General features: G+C 43.5%; 1 protein-coding gene and 2 long non-coding RNA genes across 6 annotated transcripts in view; 2 read left to right on the top strand and 1 right to left on the bottom strand.

Moving 5' to 3' along the window:
* ZNF385B (zinc finger protein 385B) overlaps positions 1–19,417 on the bottom strand; it is a 183,178-nt gene extending 163,761 nt beyond the window's left edge. For 2 of the 4 annotated variants that reach the window (XM_083710178.1, XM_083710182.1), the window contains exon 1: positions 18,597–18,677. In XM_083710178.1, the coding sequence (XP_083566304.1) occupies positions 18,597–18,666 (70 nt within the window). In that variant the 5' untranslated portion in view covers positions 18,667–18,677. Of the gene's footprint in view, positions 1–18,596; positions 18,678–18,828; positions 18,942–19,333 lie in introns of those variants that run through there. The other 2 variants (XM_083710183.1, XM_083710180.1) reach the window with 2 other exon arrangements.
* LOC310833647 overlaps positions 1–24,661 on the top strand; it is a 233,022-nt gene that overhangs the window by 197,835 nt on the left and 10,526 nt on the right. The gene's annotated exons all lie outside the window — the stretch shown is intronic.
* Positions 1–24,661, top strand: part of LOC310833958 — a 110,394-nt gene that overhangs the window by 78,416 nt on the left and 7,317 nt on the right. The gene's annotated exons all lie outside the window — the stretch shown is intronic.

Here is a 24,661-nt window from a genome sequence, read left to right as displayed (position 1 = left end):
TTGCTTGCTTTGCCGCCATTTGCATTGCCTTTGTGATCATTTTATTTATTTGCTTCCTTTGGGCAAGACTTTAGAGGAAGATTTCTTGCCTTTTATTCCTTGACTCTGCAGTTCAACTACCTTTACGTTATATTGTATGGGCAACACCCCATTTACGCACATTCAACATGCGCCAAACCCAGAAGTGTCCCCAAAAGTCACAAAAGTGGGAGGAGGTACGGGGCAGTAGGGTTGCCGCCCGTCCCTAGAAAAAAATGGGATCACCCCATTTTGGGACAAAAGGGTCTCCTGTCCTACTTAGACATATTCGAGCTCAGCCAGCCCCAAATGGTGGCTGTGTTGCTGTGGGTACGGCTGACGAGGAGCCCAGCCTGAGCAACAATAGAGAGACTGCTGCTCCTCTTTAGCCGCTGCTAGTCTAGCATGGTACATATCCACTGGCGCTTGGCCCCCTCCACTGCCCCAACCTGACTTCTCCTCCATCTACTCTTTCATGCTTGAGTCTCTTCTGACACCAGCATGGGTGAGAGGCTGGAGCAGTGGCTCAAGTCATGTGTGGAAGCCGGTCATCTACCCCGGCCCTTGCTCCATCTATGTGAGTCAAGGAGAAGAGAAGGGCCAGAATGGTAAAGGAGGCAGGAAGCCAAATGCGGAGAACACTCCTCCACAAGGGGGGTGGGATCTGGTGTCATAAAAGCATGTGTGCCCCCCCCAATGCCTACCCACCTGACTTGTCCTGTATTTTGCTTGTTTAAGAGCAATGTTTATATTTTTGTAACTTTTATTTGTAGCTATTTTAAGACTGTTTCCAGTACAGCTTTGAAACTCATTCCTGTGGTGGAGAGCAAAATTATTTCTACCCTGCTCAAGGTCTGAATGAGGAATTCCACCTGCAGCAACTCTAACACAACAGCAGCAATTACACTGCTCTTCTCCAAAGGTTGGACTTTCTTTGGTTTGAGGAAAGTGGGGATAGCAGGGACTATTCAGAAGGTTGTTTTTTTTTTTTTCTTCCCTTCCACAACAACCTTGTCTTGTAAAAATCCAATAAACTAAATGTTGCAATCTCACACTAAGCGACTGGTATGGAATCATCCTTTGCCTAAGAAATGTGAGGTTATAATCAGTTTTAGGTGGTATTTATACAGATTAAAGAGGGGTTGCTTCATATGTTAAACTTCCTCTCTGAGTGCACATTGGTTAAGTCTTGCATTTCCTTTAAGTCTTGCATTTCCTTTTGTGTGTATGCTTTTTTGCGTGTATCATGTTGAAACTCATGGTTCCTTGCTGCAGAGTATCAGAGCTCCACACACCCCTGTAATTCGTGCCTCATTCTGCAGGGGACAGAAAAATGAAGTGCAAGAGAGGAAAGCACTAATCATGCTCAAAAGCTGCTCAAAGTTATTGCACTAGAAAGCCAAATGCCTGCTTTGACCATGCAATCTACTTACTTTATTTTCAATAAATTCTCAGGCTGCTTAATCCCACTTACTGATGCCTGCACTCTACTTCCTACCTTGGAAAGCGACATACAATCTACTCAGCTCACTTGCTTAAGAGGAGGACTGCAGCACAAATGCAAGGACAAAAGTATTATTGGTTGACTTTCCTATATGTGGCAGCTTTACGTTCAGTAATTTTTAAACTCATGATTTGACTCAGTATATATAGGAGCTTCAGCAGCCATGGAGAATGAGACAACATAGGTTAGGTGATGCCTTATATTACCAACGTCTGCCTGATGGTGCTGAGTGAACAAAACAGGATGCTGCGAAGTAACAGGCTGAAATTGCTTATGGCTGAGACATTTAATTTTTATATTAAGCTTCTATTAAAGCCAGATTGGAAGTCTCTTAAACTCAACACGTATAGAGGTTTTACATACCAGTCTCAACATGTGAGAGTTGCTCATCATTAGGGCTGGGCGATGTATCATTATATTGTCCAAAACTGGTTTGAAGTCCATATTGTGACATTGTGGTTTGCTATGCCTAATGAAGGATTGACTTTCATTGTGACGTTGTTTTCATAAATTTCAGCCTGGCAGTAAATTGCAAATCATGATGTGTGTTAAGGATGAGTGATGTCTGGCTTCAACATGATGATATATCACCAGCTAAACATTGTGATATACTGATACAGTATATCACAATGTCTGAAATAAGGATGTGGAGGTGAACTGCTATTACAGCCATACCTCGGGTTACAGGCGCTTCAGGTTGCGCGTTTTCGGAATATGGATCCGCTGAAACCTGGAAGTACCGGAACGGGTTACTAAATCGCGCTTTGTGCATGCGCAGAAGGGCTGAATTGCAACCCATGCGCTCGCAGACACGTTCGCAACATGAGCGTCCACTGTACTTAGGGGTCTAAAACTGATGGATTTTTACTAACCTTTAACATATTGTTACAGCTGTTACTTTATACAGTGGTACCTCAGGTTACATACACTTCAGGTTACAGACTCCACTAACCCAGAAATAGTGCTTCAGGTTAAGAACTTTGCTTCAGGATGAGAACAGAAATCGTGCTCCGGCAGCACAGCAGCAGCAGGAGGCCCCATTAGCTAAAGTGGTGCTTCAGGTTAAGAACAGTTTCAGGTTAAGTACGGACCTCTGGAACAAATTAAGTACTTAACCCGAGGTAGTACAGAGCAACAGGGTGAAAAGGAATCTTGAGAGAAGCGATCACTGGCTTCATGGTTTTTCCCACATCACAAATTCTTACACAGCACAAACACACATCGTGATCCACGATTCATCGCCATGTTGAATATTATAAAACTGTTATCGTAATGGGGATTCAAGCTGATTTTTGACAATGTACCAACACATTGCCAAGCCCCAGTGTGTGTGTTATACAAAAAATCATGATGCGGGGGAAACCGTGAAGCCAGCCAACGCCTCAACATAGCTCCGTCCTTATTTCAGACACTCTAATATATATAGCAGTTCGAAAGCACCCCTAAGTGCAAGTAGATAAATAGGTACCGCCTTCTAGCGGGAGGTAAACAGCGATTCCGTGTGCTGCGTTGGTGCTGGCTCGCCAGAGCAGCTTCGTCACGCTGGCCACGTGACCCGGAAGTGTCTCCGGACAGCGCTGGCCCCCGGCCTCTTAAGTGAGATGGGTGCACAACCCTAGAGTCGGACACAACTGGCCTGTACGGGCAGGGGTACCTTTACCTTTTTAATATATTGGTACATCACAATGTTTAGCTGGTGATCTATCACAATGCTGAAAACCAGATATCGCCCAGCCTTGCTCACCATGTGCACCATATAAAACTTGCAGGCGTTCCATGTGCTAAGAGGCTCTCAAGCATGAGTTGCAGCCCAGAACAAAAGTCTATTGACTGACAAACATCTCCATTCTACAGAGCATGCAGAAACCTAACAACACCTCTGCACAGTGCACCTCTCAGTTCAATCTGAACATTAATTCTTTTGGATGAGGAAGCATATGTGCAGCTGCAGGTTTAGTTACAGATGCTGCTTCCACTGTGTCAGGTAACTAAGGCAGCAACTTAGAAACAGAGAAAGCTCCCTTGCACTGAAACAAACTGCAGGTCCATCTAGCTCCCGAACTTCAACAAAGCCTCCAGAAACTGAAAATTGTCTTTTGTCATCATCACTGTGACATAGTGGACTGCTGGTGGTCTCAGTTCTGAATTCAGAGATCATTGGATTCTGCTCCTTATCGCCCCGGCCGCTTTATATAAGAAAGCAAAAAACAAAAAAACACAAACAAAGAAGAACAGAAACACTGTGAGCACAGATGACTCAGTATCTCAAACCACTAGAAGCTGGACCATTCTGTCCTCTCTGCGGGAGATGCTGACTTCTACTTCCTTCTCCCTCAGCACACCATGGCATCTCCAATTAACTGGAGGTGTGAGCTTATACTGGCTTTCCACTTCATTAAGCCATATATCATTTTTTTAACATAGGCACCATGAAGCTATAAATCATGTAAGACAGAATGAGAACTAATTAAAGGGTCAGCTAAGCATATAATTTTGAATTGCTATGCATGACAAAAAAAAATATCCGAAATGCACTGTATTTCACAGAAAAATATCACCGTGTTAAGGGTGTTTTCTTGTGCGGAGAATTACATTAAGCAGCAGGCAATATAAAGCACACCAGCCATAGCCAGGTTTTTGTTGCACGAAATAAAATACAGTTCAGAACCTACAGGGAAGTGTTTCCCATTCCAGTAGGATTAGGGTTAGCCACCTAGAAGGACGCGATTTAAAATAAACATAAAAATCAATAACACAATCCATGCAATGAAACAGCAACAGTAAAACAAGGCTACAAAACCAGAGAAAGTTTTTACCTGGCTTATGAAGGAGATCAGGTGTTTCCTGAGTTAAGTAAAGGGGTTTCACAATGAAAGGGCCACAACTGGAAGGCTTTTCCTGCAGCAAACTGATTAACTTCCAGCCTGCAGGATAGCTCAGTCAATAGAGCATGAGACTCTTAATTTTAGGGTCATGGGTTCGAACCCTACACTGGGCAAAAAAGATTCCTACGTTGCAGGAGGTGACTTGATGACAATTGTGGTCCCTTCCAATTCTCTGATTCGAAAACCCTGGAAGAAGGGCCCCTGATTATAAATACAGGCAGGTTTCACACAGGAAAAGGTAACCAGGACCCAGGCCATTTAATGTATTGCAAAGCAATACTAGCTCTTTGAAATGAGTTTGAAACGACACTTGAAGCCAACGCAGCTCTGTGACAACAAGTGTGTAATATGCTAATTGCAGCAAGTGCCAATCCATCTCAGGACTGTATCCAGTATGGCTCTTATAATATTATGAGAAGAAGCAGTAATTACAATGAAAAAAGGTCCATTCAGGGAGGAGTCACTGAAGAACAGGAAAATTGTTTGTAAAACAAAGGAAGTGATTTATATTCTACACTTTGGTGAAGAAAATACAATAGATAAGCAGCAAGAATTTAGCCTTCTGCTTGTGCTTTTCACATAGAAAAATATTTCAAGAAGCAGCAGTTTGGATTTAAAAAATAAGAAGCAGCCGCATTGCTCATGATCAGTGCCAATGCTTATCAACTTCATATGCCAATAATATTGAAAGTTACCAGCCTTTGAGATGGCATCACGATTGCTAATGGCTTCAAGCTGAGTGTTGTGAAAACTTATAGTCTGTTTATAAAAACAATTTTTTAAAAGCTTATCTCACGAAACACAATCGACCACAGTAACAAGTCTCTGCAGTGAATAAACGTTTTTGAAGGTTCTTTCATTTCTACTGAGAAGCAGTAAGTTTGTTATAGATTCTTCCATAGCCGGCTGAGAGGATGTCAGATTGATATTTATATTTATTCCTTTGTGAATTCACTGTCTGATTAGGTCATTCACCTTTGGTTTTGCTGTTACTGCAATGCCTGATCAGAGCGTAGGTTTGGAAAAGGAAAGAAAGCTCATGTTGCTTAATTAGTAAACAGCCATTTAACCATTCAAAGAGAAAAAGAGGACCAAAGATGACACAGATGTACAGGATATTTTCATGGGTTACTTTATATGTCTAGCTGCTAATTTAGAAAGAATTATTATAATTTGAAATAGAAATGCAATGCATCTCACCATGGTGGGGAAGACTGCATTCAGGTGAGCTGTGTGTCTGCTCGGTCCAGGTACTAACTAGATGGGCAACTTCCAGGCCCCTCCTGCTCTCCCTTCTTAGGTTTTTGTTTTTGTATATTTAAACCAGAAAACCCTCCAGCTGTGAAAGAAAAATACGGGAAAAGCTCAGTGTAAAACTGTATTTTTAAAACTGAGGAGTTTACACCAACTGGTGGGAAAATGCATACAAATACCAGCTACAGTATTCACAGCATCAGTATCTGAACAGCTATCGCAAGGCTGAAGGCCTTTTTTGGCAGATCACCAACCACTTAACCCAAATACTTTTGCAATGAGCATTTAACAGACTAATCTGAAACTCATATTTATTCTGCAGTATCTCCTACTGCATCAGTGATTTGATAATAGCTGTCAAAGCAGCATGGCTTCTTAGAAATGACTCCATTCCTTAGGCCAAGCAAGTAAACATTGGGGAGAATTTGCTACAGCCTCTCTGCATGCAGAACCTTTTTATAATTTGTGGACATCCCCTCCTATTTACATATCCTGATACCTATAGTGGAACTTTGCCTTCTTTCTCCAATATTGCATCACTACAGAGGGACAAAATTGTGGTAGATATACCAAAAGGTCTTGCATGCTGCTATTCTAATTCCAGCTCCTCTACTCCTTCTGTTGTTCTTGGCCAAACCTAAAACAGTCACACAGGTAAACCCACAAGATAGACGCTTTCAGAATTAATAACTAAATTCCCTATTCAATCTACTTCAGGTGATAATTACTAAAAGAACAGCCACAGGCTATGGCATGGTTGCCTTCCACAAGGAGGAAGAAGCGGCTCTCTCTGTTGACTTAGAATAATATGGATGTTCCTACAGCATATTCCTCTTCAGCCTTCACCAACTAACATATCCTGCCCCCCCCCCCAACTGTTGTCTATCATGTGTTTTTATTTCTCTCAGGATACCTATTCCAGCTCTTTCCTGTTTGGTATGAAAAAGGCAATTCAGTACCAAACACAGGTTGCAAGCAGTTCTCCAACCAAGTAATGGGTAAATAATGCATGTACTCGTTTGAAATGTGCATCTAAAGGCGTTTATCAGTGAAAACAACATGCAAAGATGTTTAAGGAAAATTGCTTTGCAAAAGTGTCTATATTAGGGGAAATGTATATGTTATGGGGGGGAATTTACCAAAATGCTGGCCAATTTCATTATGACTTCTAAAACATAAAACAATTGCAAACTGATGTGGAAATATGGAGAACTGAATTTAAAGATGGGGTGGGGGTGAAGAGAAACCAAATATAATACATATAAAAGTATTAAAAACAGCAGAAGAGAAATGGGACATATAACAAGGGAGGGGGTAGGGATTAAAAAATTTTTTGACACTGCTACTGACCGTACACAGTTCATTAATCTACTCACAGCCTGATTTAAACAACAGTCCACTCACCCTATTTATTGTCATGTCACCACTAATCTCTTTTTTCCTAGTCGATTATAGTCTCTTCTTGTGCCATCCACATCTACAGAATCCACCACTGCCCTCCTTGAACTTAATACTCGCATATTTACTCAGTTCCTTCCCTCCTAGGTGCATGCCATGCAATCTCTTCCCACCTCTAATTCCTGTCTCAGTGCCTTGTCTCCAGTCTAGTTCTGTTATGAACACATGGCATAATACCAGAGCTACCCCCTTTCCAGGGCCTCCAGAAGATAATTCTGTGAGTGAGGAGCGGATGCATTTTGACACATGGGTGAAAGCTGAGATCATCTGAGACATCTATTGGACAATCTCAGCTTTCATTTGAGGCAACGTAGCCAGTTTGGTAACTAAAAACAAATTATCCAAGGGCTTGTTCACATTGCTGGCTTGCTGTTTTAAGAATTTTTTTTTGGGGGGGGAACATACCCCTCCTTTCAGCTGTGTATTAATACACCAGAAATTCAAGAAAACTGTATTCTATTCATTCACTCACTCACTCACTCACTCACTCAGCCCAAACAAGTTTCCACATAATGCAGAAAGTAGTAATACTCCTGGTTTCAGACAAGCACTGTGAAAGTACGCCTTCTGTAATTTTAAGTGGTTAACAGATTAGTGTATTTTATATTGCGTCTGCTCACTGGATCAATGAATTAACTGAAAGCTTGAATGATATATTATTATATGTGGCCGTGCAATCCTCTCCTGAAATAAACTGAAGCACTGAGAAAGAAAAAGCACTGAACTGACTGTACTGCTGCCCACTTCTTGCAAAAGAACTATACTTCAGCATACATTATCCTCCATGATCTGTAGCTTTAGGCCCTCCTAAAGAATATTTAATAATACAGGCTGGAATTCAACATGGCGCTAAATGGGGTGTGCACCTAAGGTTTGCTCATGCAGTCAGACTCCTGGTCCCTTCCCCCCAACTCTCCGGACCAGATTTGGGGGTGACAGTGGGAGAGCACAGAAAGAGGAGAGAAGGTGAAGTCTCATTGCAAAGCAGATCTTGCTCCATGCACACAGCAACTTAGTTGAATCCTGCCTGATCATTTCTATATTTGTTTCAGTAAAGACTGCAAGTTTCCTGCCAGTTTTGATTTTCCTTTGTCTATCACCATGTAATACGGCTTAGGAGAAAAGATGTAACTCATGCATAGAAACCAAGAACAACAGAATGATATGACTGACGAGAACTGATTACAGTTTTATAAGACATACTCAGGCATTTCAGCATTGAGATTTTCTTTTCATTCATTTTTCTTTTGCTATTTGTATTAATTTTGTTGTTGCATATTGCTTGCACACATATGCATTTTTATTTTACATAGAAAATTGTATGCTTTGGCTGTGTCATCATCAGAGCAGACCAAATAGCTTCAATGAATTGTCACTTTAATAGCATAAAGTAGAAGAGGACTTTATCATCTTAATGATAAATTATTAGCAATGCTTAACACCTAAAGAAGTTTCCTTGGTAGACAATTGTTATAAAGCTAACAGCAATGCTAATTGGTGGAACTGAAGTGCTCAGATTGGTTTCCAAGCGCTGTGTATCTACAAACCTCAGCAGCTCAAGTTCTCTAATGCATTTTTAACATGTCAATTAATATGTTGTTTATAGAAGACACTGTCAGTTTTTCAGCTGATGCATAAGAAAAATCACAACTCTGTGCAGAATGTATAACAACTCTTTTAAGTGTGCATGCCAAAAGTTCAATAAATTGTAACTTCTTCTGAGATTAAACAACAATCGTGTCAGGAATTCAGATGAAAAAAGTTCATGGCACAGGAAAGAAGCCAATAAAAAAATGAAAGTTAGTGTATTTGATTAATTGGATTCAGGATTATTATGTTTAGCTTAATAAAGCACATTCTGTGGTATGCAGAAACACAAGCAGTTCTCTGTAAAATTATTAGGTAGTTACTACATGACATTTTTATAATATTAAACCCTAATCATAATTACCCAAGCATCTATGAACACACATGTCTTAAACTATTATGGGAGGAAGTACTCAATGGCCAGGCATTAAGATACCACGAGTTTTGTTCTCTCCTTTTTTCAATCATGGATAGATACATCAAAGGTTATAGAAAGGCCTTATGACTCCATTACTCTTCCATCCCTTAGATACTGTGAAATTAGAATTTATACACTTTCCTATTTTTAAAGGAAACTGTCATTTGCGACTGCCAGGTAGATATACTTAGGTACAGAGCTCAGTTCAAATGCAATTTTACCATGCCCAGCCAAACAAAATTAAGCATCAAGGCAACTGATGTCAGAGTCTTTAGCCTGCTGTGACAAGCTTGTAAGGAACACTTTGAGGACAGAAGTTCCACATCTCTGTATTGACTCTGATGCCACAGTTGTGGCAGTTCTAGATAAACCGTGCAACACGGCATCTAGTCTGGTGTTATGGGATCAGTTTCAGCTCTTGAAGCCTGAGGATATGCTCATAACTGTTCAGCCGATTACATGCCCTCCCAACTCATGCCCATCGTGGCTGATTTGAGTGAGTTGGGTGTGTGGATTAACCACAGCATGGATCCAGAGCATAGTAAAAATGCATCCTTTCATGAAGGAGAAGCGGCAGCTGCTCTGCTCTGGACCTGGAGATCTGTGATAGCAACTACTGCCTGGTCACAAATATCCCCTTTGTGGAGGGAAGGCGTTTGAGATGCCCATCCAAAAGCACTATTGGAGGAAATGTATAATCTGAACCCATTCCAGTCTGGGTTGAGGCCTGATTTGGAGATGGTCCTCGCCGTGCTGCTGGGTGGCCTTTATCAAGAGTGGAAGAGCGGAACCCTGCTGCTGATTCTGGATTTCTCTCTGGATTTTTATACCATCAATTCATGGTATCTTAGCAGAGTGGCTTTGTGGGTTGGGAGTGCGAAGACGGTACCTCAGTCCCCATGCAATTATGCTGGAGGTGCTGCAGGATTCCATCTTCTTGTCCCAATGCTGTTTAACACATGTCTAACAACCTGAATAAGATACTGGGGTTGGGGGGGAGGTAAGCCCTGCCTATCAATCACAAGACGTGGCACATGCACACCATTTGAATGGCAATGAGCATGAACTGGAGGGGGCTGGCACCCTCAAATACTTTATCGGAGGGGCTGAAGGGACCTCGGTCCCTAGGAGTTGGCTCCTATGTTTCCATATAAAGCCATTGGGAATCGTCATTTCACGATTTGGAGCAAGATGTCTCTCACTTCTATTTCTCTGTTACATCTGTGTTAGATGTGGTTGCATAGATCCTGCACCAATATTGGATGCAGCTGTGAGCTGGATGAGGGCCCACAAGCTGAAGGTGAATCCTGGCAAAATGGAAACCTTGTTGGTTGGTTGTACCCATGTCTGAAAACTAGATAGGTTACATGTTCTGAACCTGGTTGCAGTCCTTTTGAAGGAGCAGGTCATAGTCTGGGGGTGCTTCTGGGTTCATCACTGTTGCTGTGGATCATGGTGGCTAGGAGACCTTTTCCCAGCTTCAGCTGACAGGAACAATGGGCATCACCACAGTGGTTCATGTTTTGGTAACTTCAAAACTGGATTAGTGTAACTCCTTTAATGTGGGGCTGTTCTTAAAGTTGGTTCAGAAGCTGGTGAGCCTACCCTGATTGTGTCACACCAATTTTGAAAGAATTGCACTGGCTACCACTTTGCTACCAAGCTAGATTTAAGGTTCTTCTGCTGATTTATAAAGCCGTAAACAATTTAGAGTCTGAAGGAACACTTTCTCCCATACAATCCTACCAGGATGCTAAGAACTAAATCTTCTCTTCAGTGCACATCACTAAAAAGTGCTTAACTATGGAGAACTTCTGAAACAATAATGGGATATTAGCTCCACCCAAGGCATGAATGAGAACAGCAACAACCAGGAAAAGATAGACATAATATTTTACAAGGACAGAAAGAAACATCACAGACAGAATAATTGCCGCACACAGGAAGAGTAAGGATATAGTTTGAATGCTTCACCTTTTATAAATCATTTAATGTGTCAATACGATTGGAAGTTGTTAATATTGCAGTTGTTGTATAAGCGATTGCTATTTTGACTGGAGTGTAATTGAAATTAATAAGATTTTGGAACGCAGAAATAAAGCAAATCATCAAATCATCAATTCTAGCATGTGGGGGGCCACCTAATTTACAGAATTTGGCATTTGAATGATTGGTATTGGAAACTGTATTATAATTTGGCATTGTTATAAATAATGTGGCTATTATTGGATTATTGTAATTGAAAACTAATAAAATTTATTATAAAAAAGTGCTTAACTGACTGGATTGTGTATTAAAAATGGGGGAGAAAACCACATATGGCAATGTATGGTCAGTTACACATCAGCTTTGACTCAAAAAAAACAACCAAGCTAGAAATAAATTATAAATTTATGTCAAGCCAATGAGGTATCACACACAACTGTGAAGTTATTGTAATTCTTTCAACCTTCCACACACATTCTAGCACTGTAATGAGAACACCAACCCAGTAACCCCAAATGGAATGAGATAGTGATTCCATAAAGGAAGCTCTCTTACAAAACCAAAAAGATTTGAGGATGGCAGTCCTCTGGCTAGTTAATTATCAAAAGAGTCTTTTACTCAATTACCCACAGGACCAAATAAACTTCACTGTAAAACCAAATTTTACACATAACATATAATCTCGTGCATAGTCTTCAGCAAGGTACGGTATTTCACGTGGGCTGTGTACACACTCTAACTTTAAAACACATTCCAAACACATTCTTTCCCCAAAAAAGAATTCTGGGCTCTGCAATTTACCCCTCACAGTTACAATTCACAGGAACCCTTAACAAACTGCGGTGCCCAGAATACTTTGAGGGGAAGAATGTGGCTCAAATGTGCTTCATAGGTTCGGTGTCTACATTTGTAATCAGGTACTTTGTAACAGACAGAAGCGATGGGTGATTATAATAATAATATAATAATAATTTATTATTTGTACCCCGCCCATCTGTCTGTGTTTTCTCAGCCACTCTGGGTGGCTTCCAACAAGAGATTAAAAATACATTAAAATTATATATCTGTCCCACAGGAACTGACCTGCTACTTTTCTTAGTATAGTGGTACCTCGGTTTACGAACTTAATTCGTTCCTGAAGTCTGTTCTTAAACCAAATCCATTCTTAAACCGAGGCGCGCTTTCCCTAATGAGGCCTCCTGCCGCCAGTGCCCTTCCACCGTTCGTAGAATGAGGTAAAGTTCACAAACCAGAACACTACTTCTGGTTTTGCGGAGTTCGTAAACCTAATAGTTCATAAACAGGACTGTTTGTAAACTGAAGTACCACTGTACTAATGCAAAACTGTACTAATGCACTGTACTAATGCAAATCTTGGAGATCAGCTGAAGATTTTGAGAGAGAGAGCATCAATATGCTGATGACCCTCAGATCTATACCACACCCACAACACTTTGGGAGCAGCAGTGCCAATCTGGAATCAACGTCTGATTGCAATACTTAAATAGATGAAGGTAGCAAATAAAAGCTTTTGTGCATCGTATGTGTAACTATGGCATGTTACAGAACTGTAGGAACTTTTCAGTGTTTAAAGTTGAATACACACTATGAGTGATCCATAAGCTGTGAAGAGGAGTCATAAAAGGTAAAGGTAAAGGTACCCCTGCCCGTACGGGCCAGTCTTGACAGACTCTGGGGTTGTGCGCCCATCTCACTCAAGAGGCCAGGGGCCAGCGCTGTCCGGAGACACTTCCGGGTCACATGGCCAGCGTGACATCGCTGCATCTGGCGAGCCAGAGCCGCACACGGATACGCCGTTTACCTTCCCGCTGGTAAGCGGTCCCTATTTATCTACTTGCACCCGGAGGTGCTTTCGAACTGCTAGGTTGGCAGGCGCTGGGACCGAGCAGCGGGAGCGCACCCCGCCGCAGGGATTCGAACCGCCGACCTTTCGATCGGCAAGTCCTAGGTGTCCATAGCCTTGGATAACAGCGTTTTTTCTTCTACTACTCCATCTTGCTGAATAAGCAAACAGAACCCTACACCCAAGCTACATGAAGGATCATCTGCTCCCTCATGTACCTATCCAGACTGGAAATGTGAAGGTCGGGGGAAGACGAGGAAGAAACCTGGAAAACTGGGGGGGGGGGGTACATCGCCCCCATTTATCCGTTTTTCTCCTGGGCATCTCTAATCCTCTGAGACTCTGAGATCACTGCTGGAGTCCCTGCTCTGAGCATGCATGTCAGGTGAGGTGATATGGGTAGATCCTGGGGAAAGGGTTTTCATATGCGTAATGACACCCCATGTATCTTCTTCTTCTTTGGCAATCATTTGTAGCCGAGTAAGATTGTCTTCCAAAACAGGGTTTTAACAGTGGGTCCGTAAGTGACTGTGGAGGCCAGTTCTGGATCCACACGTCCTTCCACAGTGGGGACATAGGTTTCCAGGCAGGAATTGATCATGGTGAGGGTTTGCCAAGTATGCTTCCTCTTAGCGTGTTTCTCCCTTTCGTCCTGAGCTCGAGTGTCTTCAAAGCCCATGACACCTTTGGTAAAGGCTGCTCTCCAACTGGAGTGCTTGCAGGCCAGTGTTTCCCAGTTGTCAATGTTTATACATGCCTTGAGAGAGTCTTTAAACCTCCTTTGTTGACCACCAACATTACGTTTTCCATTTTTAAGTTTGGAATAGAGTAGTTGCTTTGGAAGACGATAATCAGGCATCCACACAAGTATAGTGTGTCCTCTGAAAGTGGCTCTTTATACTCTTCTCAGTGCCAGGTGAAAATCTCTGCCTCTCCCCCCACAACAAACCCCGGCTTTTTGGACCTTAACCAACTGACTATAGACCTGCCGTGTACTTTATTATGCCAACTTACTTGCTGTTACTGAAATTTTATGTTGCTTTTTATTGCTTTATTGGTTGTTATTATTATACCTTAATGTTTTATCGTTGCAAGCCTTCCAGAGAAGACTGTTACTGAGCAGCACACAAAATGTTGTAAATAAATAAATTCGTTTAGTTATGAGCAAGTATAAACCTGCCCCTCCTTTCGCTATTGTCAAACTGCTCTTACCATCTCCAACATTATGTTTTCACTGGACATCCAGTACAAGAGAGATGAAAGCTTTTTTATTATCTAATTGTCTGCATCTGCTGAGAGAGGCGCTAAGGTTTCTGGCAGTTATAAGGGCTTTGCAGTTGTCACCGACGTTTTTGTAGCCTCAACTATTTACTGCAGTGAGCTGCTCCATTTGGGTTGCCACTGAAAAGAACCCAGCAATGTCACTTAGAGAATGCAAAACACAATTCACTTCAATGTGCATCTATTCAAATTACCATTTTATTTTATTTTTGCAAAATAAAGCTCTTTATAGCCTCCACCCACCCACCCACTCTTCAGGAAAACCTTCAATTCTCAATAATTTAGTTTATATAATATTCTGGATCTGTGTCTTTTTAATGAATGTTTGATGTCTTCTTGCATATTGTTAGCCACCTTCAATCATAAGAAAAAAGGGGGTTCAGCACAATCTTCAATATGCTTCTCAGTGTATGTCAACCACAATACACCATTATTTGATTTTACTGTTAAAATCTCAATAGCAAATTATTGCATTCCTTAGAATGCTTAAGAAAAATATAGGAGATGCAGCTTTATCAACGGTAGACCTGTTCGCTTAAAACGGAAGAAAGCTCACTAGTCGAGTTAAATGCATTCTGCCTGCAATGTGCCACAGAAGTACAAGGGAACTTAAGCATGAAAATGATGCTGAGACTGTGACACCTTTCTTTTCTTCTGAATAAATAACGCTGGCCTGATCTTTGCAACTTAACTAGAGTATGTTAGGGATAACCTTCTACTGAACTTCCGTACCCAATTACATGCTGGCACCAGCTAATTTCTCAAAGATGAAGAGCCTCACCTGCTTTGTAAAGTAGATTCAGATAAAACTGATGCTAGGCAAAACTGCCTTATGGAATCAGACCTTATAATCTTTAAAACGGCACAATTCCTGGTCAATTTGCTGACTGAAAAGCTGCGGCATTGATAGGAAATCCTTGAAAGTCCTTATGAGAGATGAATTCTCATGCAGTGTGTTTGTGTGTGTATTCCTCTCCCTTCTAAAACTTTGCTTAAGTCATCTACCACAGCATCTCTCAGCCCGTTTTCATTATTTGCCTTCATTAGTCATGGGAAATGGAAAAGAAGGGTGGGAAATAAATGTGCGTAAAACTGTTAAAATTAGAGGGGGGGGGAGAGAGAGAGTTTGGAACTAAAAGGACATAAAGTGCCTATGAGTCAATATATTCCTTTATTCTCAGGGAGAAAGGGTGCAAACAGCAAATGATATTTTTATATTCAAGAAGTGAACATTTATTTTCAGAAACTATCCTGCTTGTTATGGTACTTTTAATTATATGCAAGTGAGGAAGCAAAACAAAATGCTGCTCGAGGGGAAAAAAAACTTTGAAGCTGTTAGCTGGCCTGATCTGCAGCTTCAAAGCCACCCCTTCTCAGGCAGGGTGGTTGCCCATAGTAGCAAAGTCACACCACTTGAGGAGAGATTATTGTTCCTGTGTCCCTTCCTTCCTTCTTTCCCTTTGCTTTCTTCCATGCAACTGCACACATGGGCTCTCTCTCTCTTTTCCCCTGTGTTGGGGTTTTTGCCCTGCAATTTTAATTTTAAATGTTTATGTAATTGTGTACATGTCAGGGCTTTCCTGAACCTGATACCACCTCTCTCTTGTGCTTAGATGGATCTGTTTGGTTGACATCAGCTTTGGCCCTCCGAATGTTGCTGAACTACAGGTCTGAATCAGTCCCAGCAAGCATGGCTAATGGCCAGGGATGAGGAGAGTTGGATAGAACGTAGAATAATAGAATTGGAAGGGGCCGCAAGGATCATCTAGTCCAACCCCCTGCAATGCAGGAATCTCACCCAACGTGGGGCTCAAACCCATGACGCTGAGATTAAGAGTCTCATGCTCCAACAACTGAGCTATCCTCTGGTCTTGTTGTTCAGCAATTGGTGGAGGACCAAAGTTTCCCCACACCTGGTCTAATTAATGAACAGCACTCACTCCTGAAAAATAGATGGGAATGATAGCTAAACTACCTATCTCTGATAAGAGAATGCACAGGAGAGGATAGCAAATTGTTACCAAGTGCAGGTCAACACCACCTTAATATCTGAAATATTTAAAACATTTGAAATATTTATTCCCTACCCACACTAAAGGCAAGACACTTTTATGTTTAATAACTCAACAAGGTACATGGCTAGTCAGACAACCCACTTGACCTCCATAGTTACTATCATATCAGTACACTTTTTCAACTCAATTTTCCCATTTCTTCATTCTAATAATATAGCTATCTGGAAAATGTAAACATTAATGTTGTCTGACCTTGCACCATAGGAATGAAATGCTTGCTATCAGCATAACTGTGTGAATTCATACATTTTACCTTTTTAAATTTGGAGAGTCCTACTAAACAGCTGTGTAAAGTCCCCGTATATTTCTAACAAAGTTATTTCCTCGCACCCTTTGAAACGGGAATTTGCATTTTATGAGAACAAAAATCACTGTAATCTATCCAGGACATTGATGGTACAGCTATTGCTAAGCAAACAACCTTTCCACAATTGCATGATTACACCGGCCAAAGACTAGGAGATGGGCAGTATGTTAGAGACCCTCTCCTCATTAATTTACAGCTCTGAAGGAGTTCTATTAGCTAAAAGGGAGAAGCTCGTGTACTCTTTCTTTGAGCAATTAACTAAAGTGGAGTCCGGAAGACCATGTGTTGCAATTGCTTACTAGCCAGATGTTTCCTAAGCAGGGATCCAGGGACAGCATGCTGTACTACCTTTTATCCAATTATTTGAGCTTCTCGCCAGAGCATTCCCTTCTAGTCCTGGAGCCCTCACACTGGGAGTGCTGCGTTTCCCAATGTTATCTCACCTCCAAATCAACACGCACCTGATATGCAAACACCTTATGCTAAACATTACATTTTATAAACCAAGTCAGTGTAAATGTATTCTTAGATAAATCAGTAATGATGTTTGCCACGAGTACATGTATCTTACAATCCTGATAACAGCAGCTCACTATTTTATTCTTCGTTTTTTATTTATAAGCCATGAGACATCAAAGAGAAAGTTAAAATAAAAATGCATCAGTTTCAGCAAGAGATAAACATTTCTAAATTTATCCTGAACTTATTTTGTCAACAGCTGGCTGCCTTCCCATGTTCCCTCTATTGAATTGATTATAAGGTTACAAATCCTCCATAACCTTCAGACTTTTCTTGACAACACAGCTAGGGTGGTTGGTGGGAAATAACTTTTTGTTGTTGTTGCTGCTGGCATCGTTTGCGAATTAGTGCATCTTGGTAGATGAGAAGGCACTATTGCGGAATAATCCTGCACAGAGCTTGCTGCTGCATCAGCTGTTTCTGAAATCTCTTATGCTCATGGACATTTAAAAAAAAAACATATTGAAAGCATAATAAACAGCAACAAGCTTCCACTTTTTGATTTGTTCCTTTACTGAGAGCCACGTGTTTCTGAGAAATCCTCCTCCAGAGAAAGTGCACTTGGTAGCAAGATATCACATTCTTCTTTACCATTATGCCCCTTGAAATTGACGGCTAAAGCACAAGGCAGGGCCGGCCCACCCATGAGGCAAGGTGAGACAAACGCCTCAGGCAGCAGGGTCAACCAGGGCAGCATATCCTGCTGTCAATCTCTTCACTCAACACACACTACCTTGTTCCTGATGTAGATCTTCCCTGACCCCTTCTTTACTGGCGGGGAGGGGGGTGCCATTTGGGGGTCCGCCTCAGGTGCCAAAATGTCTTGGACCAGCCCCGGCATCAAGACCTATAGCCTGTGGTCCGGCAACTACGTGCACCTTCCTCTCTGCGAAAGCTTCAAACCTCAAACACACACACACATCTCTGCTCTGTAATTAGATCATCAAGGATGATTCCTCAAAGTAGGCTAATTCCTCATTTACGAAGGAAATTCCTCCTTCCAAGAACAACCAGAGCTTTAAAAAAAAAAGCGCTAGGAGTCAAGTGAGGCTAAGAGGACTGCCAAAAGGAACTCTCTCTCTCCTTCAACATGAAAACCAAAGTCTACAAGAAACCTCTAAGCAAAGATTTCTCTCTCTCTTTAGTAAACACACACACACTTTTCTTCCCATGGGTGTGGCGGGGGGGGCAGGGGGCAGCTGCCTCTCCAAAAAATCAAGCAAATAAATAAAAATAGTTAACTAAAAGTAGAATTTGTAGAAAGATTTTGACAGGTTTTTTCTGACCACTCGGGGTCAAAAGGAAGTAATTTTAAACAACTGTTGTCGAGACATTTCCTTCCCAATCGGCTAGGCAGAGCCAGACAGAGGAAGATGACAGGTGGGTGTCCTGCTCCCCCCCCCTCCAAATATAAATCCCATGCTTCTTCAGTTCTCCTACCTTTCAGCGACACACCCGTGGGCTCTGCAAACCTGACACGGTTTGCAGACACTGACCTATTTAGAGACATGAGAAATGATGAACTCCGCGCCCGCCTGAAAGAAGCGAGGAGGAGATAACACGGGGGGGGGGGGGGGGAGAGAAAGAGAGAAAGAGGGAGAGATGCGGGGGACGCGGGAATTCCCCCCCCCCCCGCGCCGAGTCCAAGAAGAGAGGAAGAAGCGGCTCTTACGCTTTTGCCCGACGCAGCCAAAACTTTCCGAGGAAAGGCAGAGCGCCCGGCGCTGAGAGGTACGAAGAAGGCGCGCCCAGGAGCCCCCACAAGAGCCGCCTGCACTGACCTGCCGCCGCCGGTGCCTCTTTGCCGTCTCTTCCCCTCACACTCCGCCCCGGGATGCTGCTCGCTCTCCGGCTGCCTGGAGGAGCAGCAGCTGGGCGCCCTTCGCGCAGCCTCGCCAGCGGACAAATCACCGCCTGGGTTGGCGCGCGGCTCGGTGGGCTAGCCTCGCTTTCGCGCTGCCGGGACGGACGGGGGAGAGGGCAGGGGGTGGGTTGGGGTTGTTTTTTTGTTTGTTTTTGGGAGGGGGGGTTCGCCTCCCGCCTGTCCTCGAAGGCAAAGCAAGCAAGCAGGCGAAAGAGGCACCATTCCCAACCGCGGCTCTTCCTCCCCTCAGCGCGTCAAAGTTGAGACGAGCAGATTCTGCCAGGTGCGCTCCCGCCTGCCCAGCCCCTCTTACCTCGACCAGGCGCTGCTGCTGCCCGTTTCCGCAACCGGTCCGCATGTGTGAGTGTGAGGGCGCGTGAGCTCTTTGGCGCGCGGAGGGCCGGGGTGGGGGGGGCGTGCGCGCGCACGGAGCTGCCCGTCCCAACAGCAAGCCGCCAGCCCCAACCTCGGAGGGGAGGACGGCAGCAGCAGCATCCCCGCCAAGCGCATGCGCCCGCCACAGCCTGGGCCCCGCGAACGACCCTCGCCAAACAGGTGAGGGGAGAAGGCGCGCGCGCGCAGGGGGCTGAGGGGGGGGGAGTCAGAATGTAGACGGGAGGCGGGTGGGAAAGAGAAGCCCCACCTTTGCCACCGTCTTGCGTTCCTGAAGACGCTGAGTGAGTGAGTGAGCCCTTCTGCAACTTTTCCTCCTGCTGCACCTGTTCCAAGAGGGCTCCACGGTGCCCCAAAGCTGCGCGGGACTCTTCTCTTCTGGTTCTCACGGTAATTCCGTCGCTCCCGGCTGCCTTTGAAATACACCCTGCGCCCCTGCCCCATAGGAGCCAATTCCCAGGGAAGGAGGTCCCTTCTTTTCTCCATGGGACGCAACTCCCCCCCCCCCAAATCAAGTAAATAAATAAAAATACTTAACTAACTGACCAACTGCGTCGCAGTTCTGCACTCCTAAAATAAATCCAGGCTATGCCCATGGCTCCCCCAATAAAATATTTGAAGGGGCTGCCCCCCAAGTTGGTGGGCATTGCCATTCAAATGGTGTGTGTGTGAATTATGTGGTGTCAATTATGTGGGTCGGTTTTTCCCTCCCCCTCCCCAATGTTTTATTCAAGTTGGCACCGCTGCCCCTACACATTTGACGGAGGATAATAAATCAGTTTATTATCAATCAGTTATGGGTTCGTGAAGTGAACGAAAATGAGCAAAGTGAGATGCCGCCAGGGGCATGCATGCTGTGACACGCTGCCCTCTGCAGCCAATGAACTGCTGTGTACCTGCTTTGCCCTTAAAACGCATTTGAAAGGGGTGGTCACTGCAGCAGGGCTAACTGCATCAGAGCGTTGTACGATTATGCTCAACTTGCCACAGAGACAACAACATTTGTCGGAGGTCCGGTGCTATTTTTTCTAGAAAAAGAGGTGCCGGAACTCAACATAGTCACCCCCCTCGTTTTCTTATAATGGCAATGGCACCTACCTGAGAGGTGCCAGAACTGTGTCCCTGTAATTTCCCCCAGAAAAAAAGCCCGGGTAGGAACTAAAGCTTACATAGGTTCTTCTGGCAATATCTGTGCCACACAACGACCATGTGCAATTGACAATACGGCCATAGCATCTAGGGACTGAAGCTGTCAATCGATAAACAGCAATGGTCAAGTAAACTCCATGATGTCATCTAGTGCTGGCTCCAGGATTTGGGGAGCTCTCAGGCATGGCATCACCACCTCTACTTGGAAGAGACAGGACATGCAAACTGATAATTCTCTTAGGCTGCCTCTGATCTTCTTGGACATTGTGTAAAGTGGAACTGCTAGGGGCAGTAAGTCCTCTGTTGATTTGAGGGCCACCCTTGGAAATCAATGCTGACGTCAGTGCATGTATCCTTTGTGCATGCACACGCACCCTGGCAGCTAGAAATAAGCCACAGATGGCACTGCAGGTAGGAGACCTGTACGGAAAATTCAGGGGTGTACCAGAAGAGAGGTTGAAATTTCATAGTGGGAATAAAATGCATAAAACACTGCCCAAAACTTTGCATCTATGAAGTTGCGAGTTAGTGTCTCCACAAGGCACCGATCCATGTGCCTTTGGGGGGCCCTGCTGGCAACAGTAAGTTTACATGGAAAAAGAGAAGCACAGCAAGACCAGAACCCAAAATCATAGAGTTGTAGAGTTGGAAGGCACCCTGAGAGTCATCTGGTCCAAACCCTTACAATGCAGGAATCTTGCCCACAGCTGTCCCTGGGTGGGCATGGACCACCAGCCTTCTGGGTAACAGCCGGACACACTGACCCATTGCACGACAGTACATTAGCTTGAGCTCTCACTCTACAGAACTACTCTGTAGCAACACAGCTACAGGAGCAGACTAAATGAAGGCCTGTGATGGAATCCCTCCATACCAAAGTCCCCATTCCCAAGGTATGCCCCTTGTTCGCTGCACATGGGGTCAAAGTGATGTAGCCCCATGCCACATGCATTGATAGTTGAGATGCATGCATCCTGCTGAGCTTATACAGCCTAGTGGTGTACAGTGCTTGGCTTCAAAATTACCCAGAAGCCTGCCTTCCACTCATGTTGAACTCTTCCAGTGAAGTTACAGGTAGGTAGCCGTGTTGGTCTGCCATAGTCAAAACAAAATTTAAAAATTCCTTCCAGTAGCACCTTAGAGACCAACTAAGTCTCTAAGTGTGCATGCACACGTAAGCTCATATAAATAACAAACTTAGTTGGTCTCTAAGGTGCTACTAGAAGGATTTTTTTAATTTTGTTTCTTCCAGTGAAATGCACCAGTTGGGTAAAAGATTCATGCATTGCAGGAAGTTAGGTGTTTTTATTATGCTATTATCTTCAATGGGTTTATTCCGAGTAAAAGCTGGTTTGATGCAACCCCAACATCCCCTTCTTCCTTGACCTTTAAAGCCCTAAACGGCCTTGGCCCAGTATACCTGAAGGAGCGTCTCCACCCCCATCGTTCAGCCCGGACACTGAGGTCCAGCTCCGTGGGTCTTCTGGCAGTTCCCTCACTGCGAGAGGCCAAGTTACAGGGAACCAGGCAGAGTGCCTTCTCAGTAGTGGCACCCGCCCTGTGGAACGCCCTCCCACCAGATGTCAAAGAGAACAACAACTACCAGACTTTTAGAAGACATCTGAAGGGCAGCCCTATTTAGGGAAGCTTTTAATGTTTGATGCATTACTGTATTTTAATATTTTGTTGGAAGCTGCCCAGAGTGGCTGGGGAAGCCCAGCCAGATGGGTGCAGTATAAATAATAAATTATCATTATCATTACTATTATTAATCCCACATTTAACTTTTTACGACTCTTCAAAGTACTGCTAGTTTCCTGGCTGTAGACATTCACCTGGCTGTTTTGTAACCCATGCTTCATTCCAGTTCTGAAGCCAAATTACACTCACAGAAAAGGAAGTACTGTATTAAGGGTTGGGGGGGGGGGGAGAGAGAGAAACTAATTTTCACAAGTGTGCCCTTGGAAGCAAAGTCAGAGAGGACTGTGCTTGAGCAAAGCCCAGAGTGGAAGACAATCAGAGGCGGAATTGAAATCAGACGAGTCAGACAAATATTTAGGCCGTCTAGGGAATGTGATTCTAAATGGCAGGGACAGAAGTACCATGCTTAATCCATTTTTTGTTGCTGCTCAGCAGCAGAAAAGAAAAACACTTTAGCACTGATTGGATAACACTTCCATTGTACAGTACTTCAATCTCTGCTCTTGGAAGATGGTAGTTCTCTTTAATAGCATGGGTGTGTGGGGGGGAAATCACATCACATGCTGTTTACAGTTCCGCGTGTAACTATGACAAAAACCCCTCTCGCTTAAAGTTTATGGTGAAATATTTCTGGTCTTTGGTCTCTTCCTAATCGAGATACAGTCTTCTTCACCTATTATCTCCACCAACAGATGAAGTAATTGTGTTGTGGAAGATAGGCTGTTGGTTCAGGACTGCAGGAGACAAATCCCCATTTAACCATAAAGCAAACTGATGGCCTTGCCCACATCACACTAGTTTTGTGCACACACCATGCTTTTAAACATATGACTTCCTGGGAGCTGTAGTTTGCTTAGGGTGTGGACAGCTGCAGCTCTGTGGGGAGTAAAATACAGTTTCCAGGATTCTTTGTGGAAATCAACATTCTTTAAATGTGCAATGTGTAAACAGCCAATGGCTCCAACTCTCTGGGAGTAAGCCCTATGGAGTTCAAAGGGACCGACTTCCACATTCCAGCACTGGGTGAAATTTCACTCACTTCAGTTAAGCATGTACTTTGCTGCTCCAAAGCTGTATGAGTTGTACCACTCACTCTGACCACTGGATGGAGATTTTAATTACCGTATATACTCGAGTATAAGCCAACCCAAATATAAGCCGAGGCACCTAATTTTAGCACAAAAAAATGGGAAAACTTATTGACTCGAATATAAGTCAGTTCACCACACCACAAACCTGGTGGTGGTGGCAGTGGCGGAGGAAGAACAAGCAGCCCAAAAAGGCTGCTTTCGGGCTGCTCGTTCCTCTGCCGCCACCGACAGCGGCAAAGGCGGAGGAGGAGGAAGGAGCAGCCCGTAAGGACCTTCACTCGAGTATAAGCCGAGGGGGGCTTTTTCAGCATAAAAAATGTGCTGAAAAGTTCGGCTTATACTCGAGTATATACGGTATCTATGTAAAAAATAATACTGTAGTTATCTGGCCATTTACTGATTCTCTTTTTCATAAAGGACTACTGCTGTTCCATCCCTCGCCACCTCCCACCTTGCATATATGTGTGTTTGGTGGGAAAGGTCTAAAGCAGGGAGCTTGCTCTGGAAACACACAGAGTATCGTGTGATTTAGAATCTGGGACAGTCAGAGGGCTCTGAATTGTGCAGGGAACCCATGTAGATAGAACAGGCTGGTCTCTTCAAACCTATCCCCAGCGGTTTTAGATGATGGGCAGAATGGGGCCAGCTTGAGACATGCTGGGCCTGCTCCCAGCCTGTCCACACGTTGGGATGCAATCGTGAACAAGTCTAAAGGTAGCTTAGAATATTGATTCAAACAGAATCGTTTATACATTTATGTCCTGAATTGCTTTCCCACTAAGAAAATGCTTGTTATTGCCATTACATTACATTATATATATAATTCAAAATATATAAGCAATACTTTTTGTTCCTATATGATAACACCCCTGCTGTACAATATTATTACTGTAACACATTCATTAATATAACATGGGTTGTATCTGAAAGTTTAATGCATTATAAAGCATTTTTTTGCTATCATAACCTAGAATCTACATTGCACTTCAATCCTACTAACTGTTCACATTTGTCTCCATCGATACACTGCATTATTACTGCAGGCTGAAGAGTCATCAGAATTGTTCACATATAACACTAAGTCAAACCAAGACTTAGCATAAAAGAGCAAACATGTGGGAACCTAGAGAGATTGCAGCCACTTTGCTCCCCGCTCCAGTTATGCTATGCTGAGCTAACCCATGGTTTGGCTTAGCATGCCATCTAAATCCAGGCTACTTGGTTTAGCTCTCACAAACAAACAAACAAACAAACAAACAAACCACAAGCTATAAAACGTCGAACAAACCTTTGCTACAGGATGTGGT

This window comes from Podarcis gaigeae (genome assembly GCF_964106915.1).
Source record: "Podarcis gaigeae genome assembly, chromosome: 1".
Taxonomy (NCBI): domain Eukaryota; kingdom Metazoa; phylum Chordata; class Lepidosauria; order Squamata; family Lacertidae; genus Podarcis; species Podarcis gaigeae.
The sequence above is the reverse complement of the archived record's forward strand: the minus strand, read 5'-3'. Positions and strand labels throughout refer to the sequence as shown.